General features: G+C 40.2%; 1 protein-coding gene across 1 annotated transcript in view; it reads right to left on the bottom strand.

Moving 5' to 3' along the window:
• Positions 1 to 12,016, bottom strand: part of LMNTD2 (lamin tail domain containing 2) — a 48,167-nt gene that overhangs the window by 15,187 nt on the left and 20,964 nt on the right. Inside the window, 3 exon segments of the mRNA XM_032212679.1 lie at positions 3,311 to 3,459; positions 6,285 to 6,382; positions 7,597 to 7,695. Coding sequence (XP_032068570.1) covers positions 3,311 to 3,459; positions 6,285 to 6,382; positions 7,597 to 7,695 — 346 coding nt within the window.

A 12,016-nucleotide genomic window follows, 5' to 3' on the forward strand; every position in this document is an offset into this window, starting at 1 on the left:
TTTTTGTTGGCACCGTGGGCCGGTCCTTCACTGTTTCCAGGGTGGCCCCACGGGCCAGATCTAAGCACCCCACAGGCCTTGAGTTTGACACCCCTAATGTAGAGCATCCAAGGAAATTATTGACCTCCCCAAGGGAGAGGGAAAATGTATGGGGAAGTTGAAGATACAAAACATAGGAATTGGGGGGAAATATAAAAGCTGTGAAGTTAGGAGTGCAAAGGAATTCAGCCGGGCATCAATAGATGTACCGAAAGAGCAAAGGAGGAGTATAGTGAGCCTTCTACATTGTGTCAGATTAGTGCATAATCAGCATTTTCAAGACAATGACATTTCAGGCAATTCCTTAGGCCAATTAAAAAAAAACAAATTAAACAAATTGTTTAACAGTATTTCATAGCAAATCCTGCTGTTGGCATATTATCCTTATTTCTTTTTTTTAAAGTAATCTTTATTAGTTATACATTTTTTTAAGAGTAAAACATATAAATACAAATACAATTTTAAACATACAACCCCCCCTCCCCCCCCCGCAGTGACAGTCATTCAGAGCCCAACTTTTTTTTCCTTCCTCATTGTTAGGTCTCTAAGCCACATCTTCTCATTACAAAATTCAGGGATCTATTACAATACCCATGTTCACTTTTAGTTCCCATTGTTAACAACTGCTATTTAACTTTCCCCGTTTTAAGTCCCTGCTGTTCTCCTTGTTGCCCACATATACCATAGGCTCCAGCTAAGATAATGTTCCGTTTCTCCTTTGTCCCTCAGCCAACCCGTCATTCTGTCCATTTCTGCACATTCATAGATCTTTTTAATTATAGCATCTTCCGACGGTATGGTAGTGGATTTCGAAAACTGTGCATAAGTTATTCTTGCGGTCACAATTATATGTAGGCTCAAATGCCATATTGAATTGCTCATGTTTTCTGGTTTAATGCTTAGTAGAAGGTTCTCGGGTTTCCATTCCATGCTTGCTCCGGTAACCTCTTTTAGCCATTTTTTAATCCTTCTCCAGTATTTCGTGGCCTCAGTACAGGACCACCAAATATGGTAGAATGTGCCATCCTTTCTTCCACATTTCCAACACAGTGGAGATAACCCAGGAAACATTTTGGCTAACCTCGTTGGGGGGAAGTGCCACCTATAAACCATCTTGTATATGTTTTCTTGAATGCTGTAGATATTGTAAGTTTAATGGTCTTACTCCATAGATCCCACCATTTGCCCATTTCAATCTCATAGCCAAAGTTTCTCTCCCATGCTATTAGGCTTTTATCCATCTCTTCATTAGCATCTTGGCAGGTCAAAAATTGATAAATCTTCGATAACATTTTCTTGTCTCCGCCAAATAAAATCTTATCTAGCCCCTGAGGGTTTGGGTAGATCTCAAACCGTACCTTATCACTTTTAAACCTGTTTCTAACCTGTAAATATTCCCACCATTCCAGATTCCTGCCCTGCTGCTCTAATTCCATCTTTGTTTTCATGTTGCCATCTTCTGTCATAATGTCTTTATATGTTATGTTTCTTGTCCAATTAAATACACTGGGATGCGTTAAGGCCTCTAACGGTGCCAATATATCAATTAGTGTAATGTAAGACTTTGCTAATGTCTTACAAGGTTTCTTATTTATACAAGACTGGCAAATAAAAATATAATGGTGGAAAGTGATTTGAAAATCGCCCTGGAAACAAATTAACAGAACAAACAAGTTTGAAAAATGAAGAGGGAAGGATTTGTTTTCCATTGATATCTTTGTCTATCCATCTCTCTGATTCAAGGTACTGGCCCTAAGGTTTTTAAGCAAAAAATATAAATCTTTATTAAAATATATTGGTCCTTTCAATCCAATTCTACAACAGCTCAAGAAAACTTTCAACTGCAAATCTGATAAGGGCGTACTCATCTCTTTGTCTAAGTCATTTATAAAAATTATGAAGCATGTCAGGCCCCTGACTGAATCCAATGATACTCTATTTGACACTTCAACTGCAGTTAGAAAAAGAATCATTAATTAACATTTTTGAGTAGAATTTTCAGTCCAGGTATGGAACTTCTTAATAGACATGCTTAACTGGATTATTGATCATAAAGTTAAGAGGCAATTTTTAAACTTTTCACTGAAATTAGGATATATCATACCACAGTTATTTCCACAATATACTATGGAAGTGAGGAAACAAGGAAATGAAATTTGTTCTTGAGAAGACTTTGGTGATTCTAATAATCTCTGCTCTCTTTTCAAGGTTTTTACTTTCAGATGGGACAAGAGTCTCTTTCCTTTGGGACTAGCCTGAATTATATCAGCCAATAATATTTATTCAGTCAATTACCAGCAAAATTTAAAAGAACAAAAATAAACAAAATAAATCACCCACTCTTTATAACATTCACTCTTTTATTACTGTGCTAATACAGTTAATATACCTGTATGCATTCAATACCAGTTTGTAGGGATGATCAAGGATGTTTCCCTTTTCACTCTTTTTTTAGAATAAATTTCCTGACAGAACAATTAATAAGAAGAGGTAAAAAGTGGAACATCTTACCTCCAGAAGTTGTGGAGGCAACTTTAAAACCTCTGGAGGTTCTAAAGAAAAGATTGGACAGCCACTTATCTGAAATGGCATAGGGTTGGTCAGTGAACCGGTTGGTCAGCGAACCCGGAAGTAAGTAACTTCCGGGAACAGCGAAGGGCCCACCCGCCCGCCCGCGCTCCTTACCGGTCTTTGAAGTTTTCTGCGCTTCCACGCAGGCGCATGGCACATACAGCGCCTGCGCAATTCTCCGCGAGCAGCTGGATGGCACATACAGCGCCTGCGCGAGTCTCCACGAGCAGCTGGAGCATCATGCAGGCGCTAAGACGCATGCATGAACTGCGCGCGTGCACGAGGACGCCGCCGGCCCTGTTCCAACCGAACCGGTTGGAACGGGATTAGCAACCCAGCCCTGTTGAGCAGGGTATTGGACCAGAAGACCTCCAAGTCCTTCCCAACTCTGTTGTTATTCACACCTAATGGGTTTTATATCCTACAAAACTGACTTGCCTTTTTTGCATGAAAGTGAGTAAGGCTGGGAGAGGAGGGACATTTCCCATTCTCCAATTTTGTGTTTAAAGCTACGGCTTAGCAGGGCCCAAGTTAAGACATGAATACTTCATCTTTACTGATGGAAGTAGTTTATATACCAGAGATGAAACAAACCAAGGCATTAACCTGCATTACAAACCAGGTGGTTTTGTGATTACGTGTGTGATGCATGTACGACTCAGTCAGGCAACGGGAGCCCCAGTGGAAAATTTGCACCTACCTTTCTTTTCTGGGCCTTTGTCCTCCAAGGAAGGTAGGCTGAAAGAAGATTCTTCCTCCTTGTTCTCAGATAAGACAAACTCTGACTTCAAAGAAGCGAGCATAGCTTGCGAGGATGGTTCAGAAGGTAGTTTGCTCTCTATTCCTGAGCTGTGGGATTAGAGAGAGTTCCGTATGGATACTCTAGGCTTATCTTGCATATAAAGCAAAAAATGAGAGAGCAATAGATTTCTGTCCGCTCACAAGACAGATAGAAAGCCAATATTAATAGTATTAATAGAGTATTAATATTAATAGAAACTTAACATCAAGGTGTCTTAAAGGAAAACTTCAATTCCATCACATCTCCTACAACTGAGATGGGGTGAGGGTGGGGACAGGAGGAGAGACTCTTCTCTCTGTGCTGTGGGACTTGCCAAATTCATGGTGACTTGGAAGCCAGCCTTCTTTAGAGTGATCTATCTGAGTTCTGTAAGGTGATTTCCCCTCTCCATTCCCCACCATCCAGTCAGAGCTGAAGAAGCTTCTTGGATGAGAAGTGAAACATCTTCAAAGAAAAAAACCAGAAAGTCCAGTTGCCTCTTGAAAAAGCACCTTTGGGACAACCATGACCTGAATGACTGAGAATCTCCATAGACTTTCAATCCTACTGTTTTCTCCACTGAGCTCTCCTAGGTCCTGATGATACTTTACTCTTCCAGAGACCATTTCTGACTGGTGTCCTCCATATAAATGTACCTGATCTCAATTGTCTTCTTTAAGGTCCTTAGCCAGGCCAGGCCAAATAAAAAATCTGCCAAGCCCCATGAATAGGCTTTAAGACTAGACATTATCCTCTCCTATTCCTTCCTGAAGGTAGTAGAGGGAAAAGTTGTATCCCAGATGGTGTGACTCTTGTTCCTCTAGACAACCTTATTGTGCGAAAGCTCACAGCACTGTCTCAACTTTTCCAATATGCTCATTGGGCCAAACACATTGGACATTTTATAATATTGGAATAACATTATTGACTTATCTGGAAGAGCTTTGTAAAGGTAAGCTCTTCCTCAAAGGATGGTCTTTGAATCTAATAGCGGTTTTCATCAGGCAAGAGAAAGAAACAAGAGTCAAGAACTTGTCTTTCCTTAGCAGTCTTTTGCACCTCATAATCTGATTCAAAAATTGAAAGATTCTTTGAAAAATTTTAGGGTGAGGTGAGGATAGGTTGAGAGGAACAATAGGAGAAAGAGAAAAAAACTGTTTTTCTTCTTGCTCAACTTCATTATATTCAAGAGCCTTTCATCAGCAGATGATTCAACCCAAAGAAATTTAATCATTTTAGTCTGAACTAATAGATCCACTTTAAAAGAATTGGGTTGGGGAAACAGCATCCGAGCCAGAATAAGCAATTTTTGGGTAGCACAAATATAAAACCACAGTCCCTTTAGACAGTCAGCTTTATTTCAGCTCTTCCTGTAGAACTGTTTCTGATTCCCCCCCCCCAAAAAAAATTTATATCTGATTTGCTTTTCATATAGGGAGAAGAGTGGAAGTGCAGGCTGTGTGCGCATGAGAGAAAGCAAAAGAAAGAAGGAAAATTGAGAGAGAAAATATATAAAAGAAGGGAATCTGAGCATTTGGGTCATTGACAAAAGAAGCTTTCTGGACTAGATAAGGCAACGAGCAATCACTACTCCAAAACAACCAATAACCAACCAACCATAGTCAAAGCCAGAATGAAGGTAAGAGAATGGATGTAAGTTTATTAAGAAGGAAGAGATCCTTAGAAGCTAATCCATACTATTAACTGTGAATGAAGAATAGAAAAAGCTTCCCCAATCTTATGCCCCAACCCTAGGGAAATACAATTCCTATTAGCCTCAGACATATTGCACTCTGAGGCACCTGAAGATCAGTAGGTTTTATCCCAATAACAGATCTGGGGAAATTATCTCAATTGAATCAAGATTTTGTGAACCTTTTAACAAAGATATTTTGCCACGTCCCTTTCTGTCTGAACTGATCTGGCACAACTGGTGGGCTCTGGATTCCTTCAATTAAACAATGCCATCTATTGGGACCAGGGAAGTGCTTTTTCTCTGTCACAGCACCTGCCCTCTGGAATGAGGTTCCCTCTGATAGCTGGATGGTCCCCAGCTAAGGACGGGACCATCAAAGGGCCTTAAAAGACTTGGCACTTTGCCCAAGCATTTAGCAAGGGTAAGTGGCCAACCATGCTAAAACAACAACACTAAAAGGCAGAAAGTCTTAAACATGGCAACAAAAAAGCTTTTACAACCCCATAGTAATCACTGCACTATCCCCTCCAGCTCAACAGTCATGGTCTTTAATCTGGACAATGTAGGCAGGCAGGTACGTAGGAGGCCAGGTTTCTTTGTGATATTTGTTGTTGTTGTTGTTGTTAATTGCGAAGTTTTGTCTGACTCATCGCGACCCCATGGACAATGTTCCTCCAGGCCCTCCTGTCCTCTACCATCCTCTGGAGTCCATTTAAGCTCACACCTACTGCTTCGGTGACTCCATCCAGCCATCTCATTCTCTGTCGTCCCCTTCTTCTTTTGCCCTCAATTGTTCCCACCATTAGGCTCTTCTCCAGTGAGTTCTTCCTTCTCATTAGGTGGCCAAAGTATTTGAGTTATGACTTTATGACATAAAGTTCTCCAAAACTACCACTTCAAGCTATGTGACTAAAGCTTAACTGACATACTATCTACTTTTGAGTAAACATTTCCACCTGCCTTTTACGCACAATCTTGTATATTATAATATTGCAAGTGATAGGAGTGCTTATATAAAGAAGTCTTGGTTTCCTGTGGCAAAACATAGAAGTTCAATGCGAGAAGGCCATCTAAATTATTCCCCATTTCTATTGGGTATGTTCTTAAACAAACACTTGGATACAACTTCCTTCTGAGCTTAATTCCATGATTATATCTTTCACCCCTTATCTCTGAAAGCTTGTGAGTTACAGTTACCTTTCCGGTGACTCCCCTCCTAAAGCATCAATAATGGGTGGTGAGTCTTCAGAAATAAATTCTTCTCTATCTTCACTGCTAAATGAATCCTTTTGAATCTGAAACAACAGAAAAAAGGACAATGGCATATTAGAATAATAATAAGCAATAGGTGTGCACATGTATCAGTACGCTTGTCAATATCAGTGTATTTCACACCCATATCCGCACGCCCACACCACCTCAGCAAATTCAATGTTAACAGAGGAAAATGGTTTCAGTATCAGAATCAGAGGTGGGATTCAGGCGGTTCTCTCTGATTCGGGTGAACTGGTAGCGGCAGCTGTGGGAGACTCCACCCACTCGCCCCAACATAATGTGTGAGCACTGCACATGCGCAGAAGGCATGTGCAGACTCAGTGCATGTGAGCGAAGCGTGCGCGCATGCATTCACATTTGTGAACTGGTAGGTAAGCTAAGTGAATCCCACTGCTGATCAGAATGAAGAAGAATAAATGGTAGAAGGGAATACAATAGGTATTAACTAAATAAAAACAGACTAGGTGGACCTGGTGGAGTTATCACATTTTCACAATCTATGATGTAGCTGAACAACAGGTTACAGGAATATGTCCAGGATATATTTTAATAACTTTTGCAACTGAAATAACTCCCACAAGAAAAATTTGCATGGAGAAATATGACTCCGATTTAAAGAATCTTGCTCCGAACCTCCTAACATTTGACAAATGATGATTGGAGAGAAGCCGTGATGCATATTTCACAGATCTGTAAACAAAGACTGAGACAATCTTTTTTTAGATTGGAAAATGAAGCTTACTTCTCTGACCAGAAGGCTAGAGATACAGCCACAAGGGCAGAAGCACCGAAAGGAGAGAATTTCATGGTGGGAAGAGGAAAGGCTAAAAAATTCAGCATTCACTGAATTTTTAGAGTGTTTTTTTTTAAATATAAAAAAGACTAACTGGGCAGCCATCAAATTTTGATACAGAACTCAGAGGATCCTGGAGGACTGCAGATGGCCCTGATTGGTGTGGGGTGGGAGGGTTGAATACCAACCACATATTTTTCCTTTTCTATTTGTGCTACATTTTTAACCACTTTATCTTATGAAGAGTATCTGGACATTCCAGAGCCTGCAAGTATCTTTTTCAACTTTTGGCTGACCTAATAAAATTATTGCTTCGGAATCAGTTTTGATATTTGTTTTCCCAATTCTCAGCCCCTGCATCTTTTTACCCCCAAACTTCTAGTTTCTTCAAACCTCACTCAATTTACTACCCTGCCCACCCCCACTGAAGAAGACACTGACCTCATGAAAAGCCTCCACAAAGCTGGTGTGTTTTGGAATTCTCCTAAGCATTAAGTGACTTGTATCTGGTAAGATCTTCTTTTCTGACTCTGACCACAGCTGTGCAAGAAAGGAAACAAGGGTTACAACTAATGCTTGTTATTTATCCCCAGAAGTGTGGGGGGACGGGGGACGGGGAGTACTGCTTGCTATTTTTTTTTTCATTTTCAAATGAAGAAAAACTCAGGGCCTTATTATCTTAAAAGCCATTACATCTTCTCTGAAAGATGAGCTTTTTGAAGGCTGCCTTACAGGTAATTGGAACAAGCAACTCCCTCCCAAAATGATGTGGTTGTAAAGCACGCCAGCACAAAACCACACACTCTTATGACACCAGTGGCAGCATCCCAGTTGCCAACTTTAGGCAAATTCTACCCGTCACAGGTTCCCACAGTCGCCTGATCACCATTTTCAACCTCCCGACAGCTTCCCTGTTGATTTTACCTGTGGGAAGCTGGCAGTGAAGTTGGCAAGTGATGATCCGGACATTGCAACAGTCACAACTACAAGGACTCATCAGTGCCATTGTAGCTTCAAGTGACCATCGAAGGAGCAGTTGTTCCATGTGGACCGCCTGTAGTTTCATTCTTATAGGTGGCTTTCAAATTAAGGAATGCCTTCTCTTTAGAGTTACATTTAGCAAATGTGTTAAAATGCACGTCTTCACATTTTATTCTTAATTTACTAGTAGTATTTTTACCAGGGTTATAAACTTTTAAAGACGTCTTGACTGACTCTTTTGGCATTTTGTGCTAACTTCCAGCAGCCAGCAGCATATAAAAGGAATATTTTTAAAAAGAATCCAGCATCTTATTTCCTATAGGGTGAACTATATTATTTTAATTAAGACACAGATGCACTTCATTAAGGGCAGAGTTTATTCCCATGCTGGATAGAAAAGACTGTGATTCATTAAGTTGCCCCTGTTCCTATGAAGCAGGACCAAACTCCATCCAGCTCCCCTTGATATGTAGAGGAGACATTGCAATTGTAATGGCCTCCATGATACAGGTAGTCCTTTACTTACAACACTTCACTTAGTGACTGTTCAAAGTTACAACAGCACTGAAAAAGTGACTTAGTACCATTTTTCACACTTATGACCGTTGCAGTATCCATATAGTCACTTGGTCAAAAATTATATTTTTAGCAACTGACATATTTATGACGGTTGCAGTGTCCCAGGGTCACCTGATCACTTTTTGTGGCCTTCTGACAAGTAAAGTCAAAGGCAAGCCAGGCTCCCTTAACAATTGTGTTACTAAACAACTCCAATGATTCATTTAACAAATGTCTCACTTAGCAACAGAAAAATTTGGCTCAATTGTGGTCATAAGTTAAGGACTACATGTACACAAGCGTACCAATAAATCAGCATGTGAAGCATCCTGGAATAAAAACACTTCTATTATTGTTGAAACACTTCTTACTCTTTTAGTAAATAGATCAGATTAATTTGTGACATGCTGTGTGCCAAAAATAGTTGCTTTGTACAGCTTTTTCCAGACCAAGCACAATTTATGCGCCACTATATATACATGACTAATTTGACACATATGAAAACAATTGTTTTAGTTCTGCTTAATTTCACATTTATTTGTTAAACTTAGCACAATATCTTGAATACAATAAGGGTAAGTGGTTCACAACAGAACTAACAGCAACACAATCACTCACCCACACCCAAAGCAGTCCAGCTCCATTATGCTCCAGCTGATAATTTGCAAGGAATAATTTTAAGCATTTACAAGTGTTTCTTTTGGGAGGGGGGTAATTCAATATTGCAATGAAAGGGGGGGAGAAAACATTTAGATAGCTTCCTCTTTCATTCTTTTCCCACACTTCCCTTCTCTAGATGTATTCTGAACTTACTTAAACCTTTTTTTTCCTTTGACCCTTTGTCGAGTTCTCGCCTGGACAGGCTCTACTGTTTTCTTGACAAGATTTTTCAGAATGGTTTGCCACTGCCTATTTCTTAGGGCTAAGAGAGAATGACTCGTCCAAGGTCATCCAGCTGAGTTTGTGCCTAAGGCAGAACTCATGGCCTTCCAGTTTCCAACTAGATACGTTAACCACTACACCACACAGGTTCTCACTTAACATTTAATTATTATTATATTTAAAATTGATTTTTTAAATCAAATTAATGATTATTATGGATGTTGTGAGATCCCCCAGACTCAATAGATATAAATTAAACTTTATAGCCAAAGCCATGGTTTCCTTACTGCCAATGTCAGTGAATGCTAAATCATCAGAAAGACTCCACAAAGAAAAATGGAAGCCTCTGAATTATAGTGAAGAACCCTATACTACAGAACACTCGATGAAGCCCAACCATATTTCAATATGATGGCCACCATTTTCTAACTAGATAAAACAGGATTAGGCAAATGCATGGAGGACAGATCAAACTAGTTGAATTGTTGGGTTGGAAAATGGAAGAGTAATAGCCATAGCAGTTAGACTTCTTTACCACTTCACGGTGCTTTACAGCCCTTTCTAAGCAGTTTACAGAGTCAACACATTGCCCCCAACAATCCGGGTCCTCATTTTACCGTCCTCGGAAGGATGGACAGCTTGGTTATGGTGGGCAATGAAAGCCTAGGGGATGCAGCTGTTTAGTGTCTTCTGCCTCTTTGTGCTTTCATGGGCATTGTAACAGTTCATCGGAGTTCTCCAAAAGAGGTAGGAATGACTTTAGTATGAGACAGAAAGTAGCAAAAAAGACCTAGGGGTAAGTTAAGATGTTGCAAATATAACTGAATTATAAAATCTGGTAAATTGCTCCACTGGTTTTGTAACTGGATTCATTTCCTTTGGGGGCTTGTTTAAACAGAACAAAACTACTTGGCTATGTAATGATGCAAGGTACAGATCATATAAAAGCATCCATGGATGATGTGGGTACATGCAAATGCTTCAGAGTTGTTCACTTTATAATCGAAAGGGAGAAGGAAAGGATCCAAATTTGACAAGCAAAGTGTGTCCTCTAGTGGCCATAGCTTGCTACTGCAACCTGGCCTCTAGTGTTGATGGATAGAACTTTAATCCAGCTGCTTGATTATTAATCATTGTGGAAACCAAAGAAAATTCTGCAACATTAATAGCAAACCAGAGAATGACTGAACAAAAGGGTGGAGGGAGAGAGGGAAATAAATAAGAATTTACTCAAAGAAGTAGAAGCAATGAAGAACACAAAGATTTAAATAAGGTGAATGTGGTACAGGTAAAGTCTTTGAGTTATATCCACCATATCCAAATTTCCATTGCTAAACAAGGCAGTTGTAAAATTAACTTTTGCCACAGTCATTAAGTGAAACATCACAGTTGTTAAGTGAATCACATGGTTGTTAAGTGAATCTGACTTCCCCCATTGACTGCTTGTCAGAAGCCAGCCAGGAAAGTTGCAAAGAGTGATCCCATGGCCCCAGGACATTGCAACTGTCAAACATACACGCCAGTTGCCAAGCGCCCAAATTTTGATCATGTGACCATTGGGATGCTGCAACAGTAGTGTGAAAACTATCCATGTGTAACTTTCCTCAATGCTGTTGTAATTTCAGATGGTCACTAAACAAATGATTGTAAGTCAAGGATGACCTGTAATAGAAACACACTTGTTTCTAAAGTGAACAAAGATGCACTATCATAAGAAAACCCAAGCAGAACATGTCATGTGCAACACAACTTGGATATATGATCATGTTACCCTAAGTGCAGTTAGTCCATTCATTCCAATGCAAATTGTTCTGGCTGGTAAAACGCTTGGAGTCTTGAGAATCTTTTGACAGGAGATCCTGGGAAGTGAATCTCTGTTCTGCAAAGCAAACCAGCCTCTCCTGGGCTGGCTAGTTTACATAAGAGCCGAGGTGGCGCAGTGGTTAAATGCAGCACTGCAGGCTACTGCTAGATCAGCAGTTCAGCGGTTCAAATCTCACCGGCTCAGGGTTGACTCAGCCTTCCATCCTTCCGAGGTGGGTAAAATGAGGACCCAGATTGTTGGGGGCAATATGCTGACTCTCTGTAAACCGCTTAGAGAGGGCTGAAAGCCCTATGAAGCGGTATATAAGTCTACTGCTATAAGGTATATTCACTCACGGTTTGTTTAAATCGGGGTGTGTTGAATAAGGTATGATGGCTGGATTCATTGATTGCACTAAAACAGGAACCGGCAGCCTTTTAGTATACTAGAGCTGTATTTTATCACTTCAGAGGTGGGGAGATGAGGGAGGGGGGAGGGAACTTTAGTGGCATAATGAGTAGATGCTCTGCCCAAAGCAAGCAAAATAGTTTTTGACTTAATGCAATTTATACACCCTCCCCCAAAATGCAGAAATAAAAGATGAAAATTCAAGGTTCAAAGATATATGAGAAAAGG

The sequence above is a fragment of the Thamnophis elegans genome, chromosome 1 (assembly GCF_009769535.1).
Source record: "Thamnophis elegans isolate rThaEle1 chromosome 1, rThaEle1.pri, whole genome shotgun sequence".
NCBI lineage: Eukaryota > Metazoa > Chordata > Lepidosauria > Squamata > Colubridae > Thamnophis > Thamnophis elegans.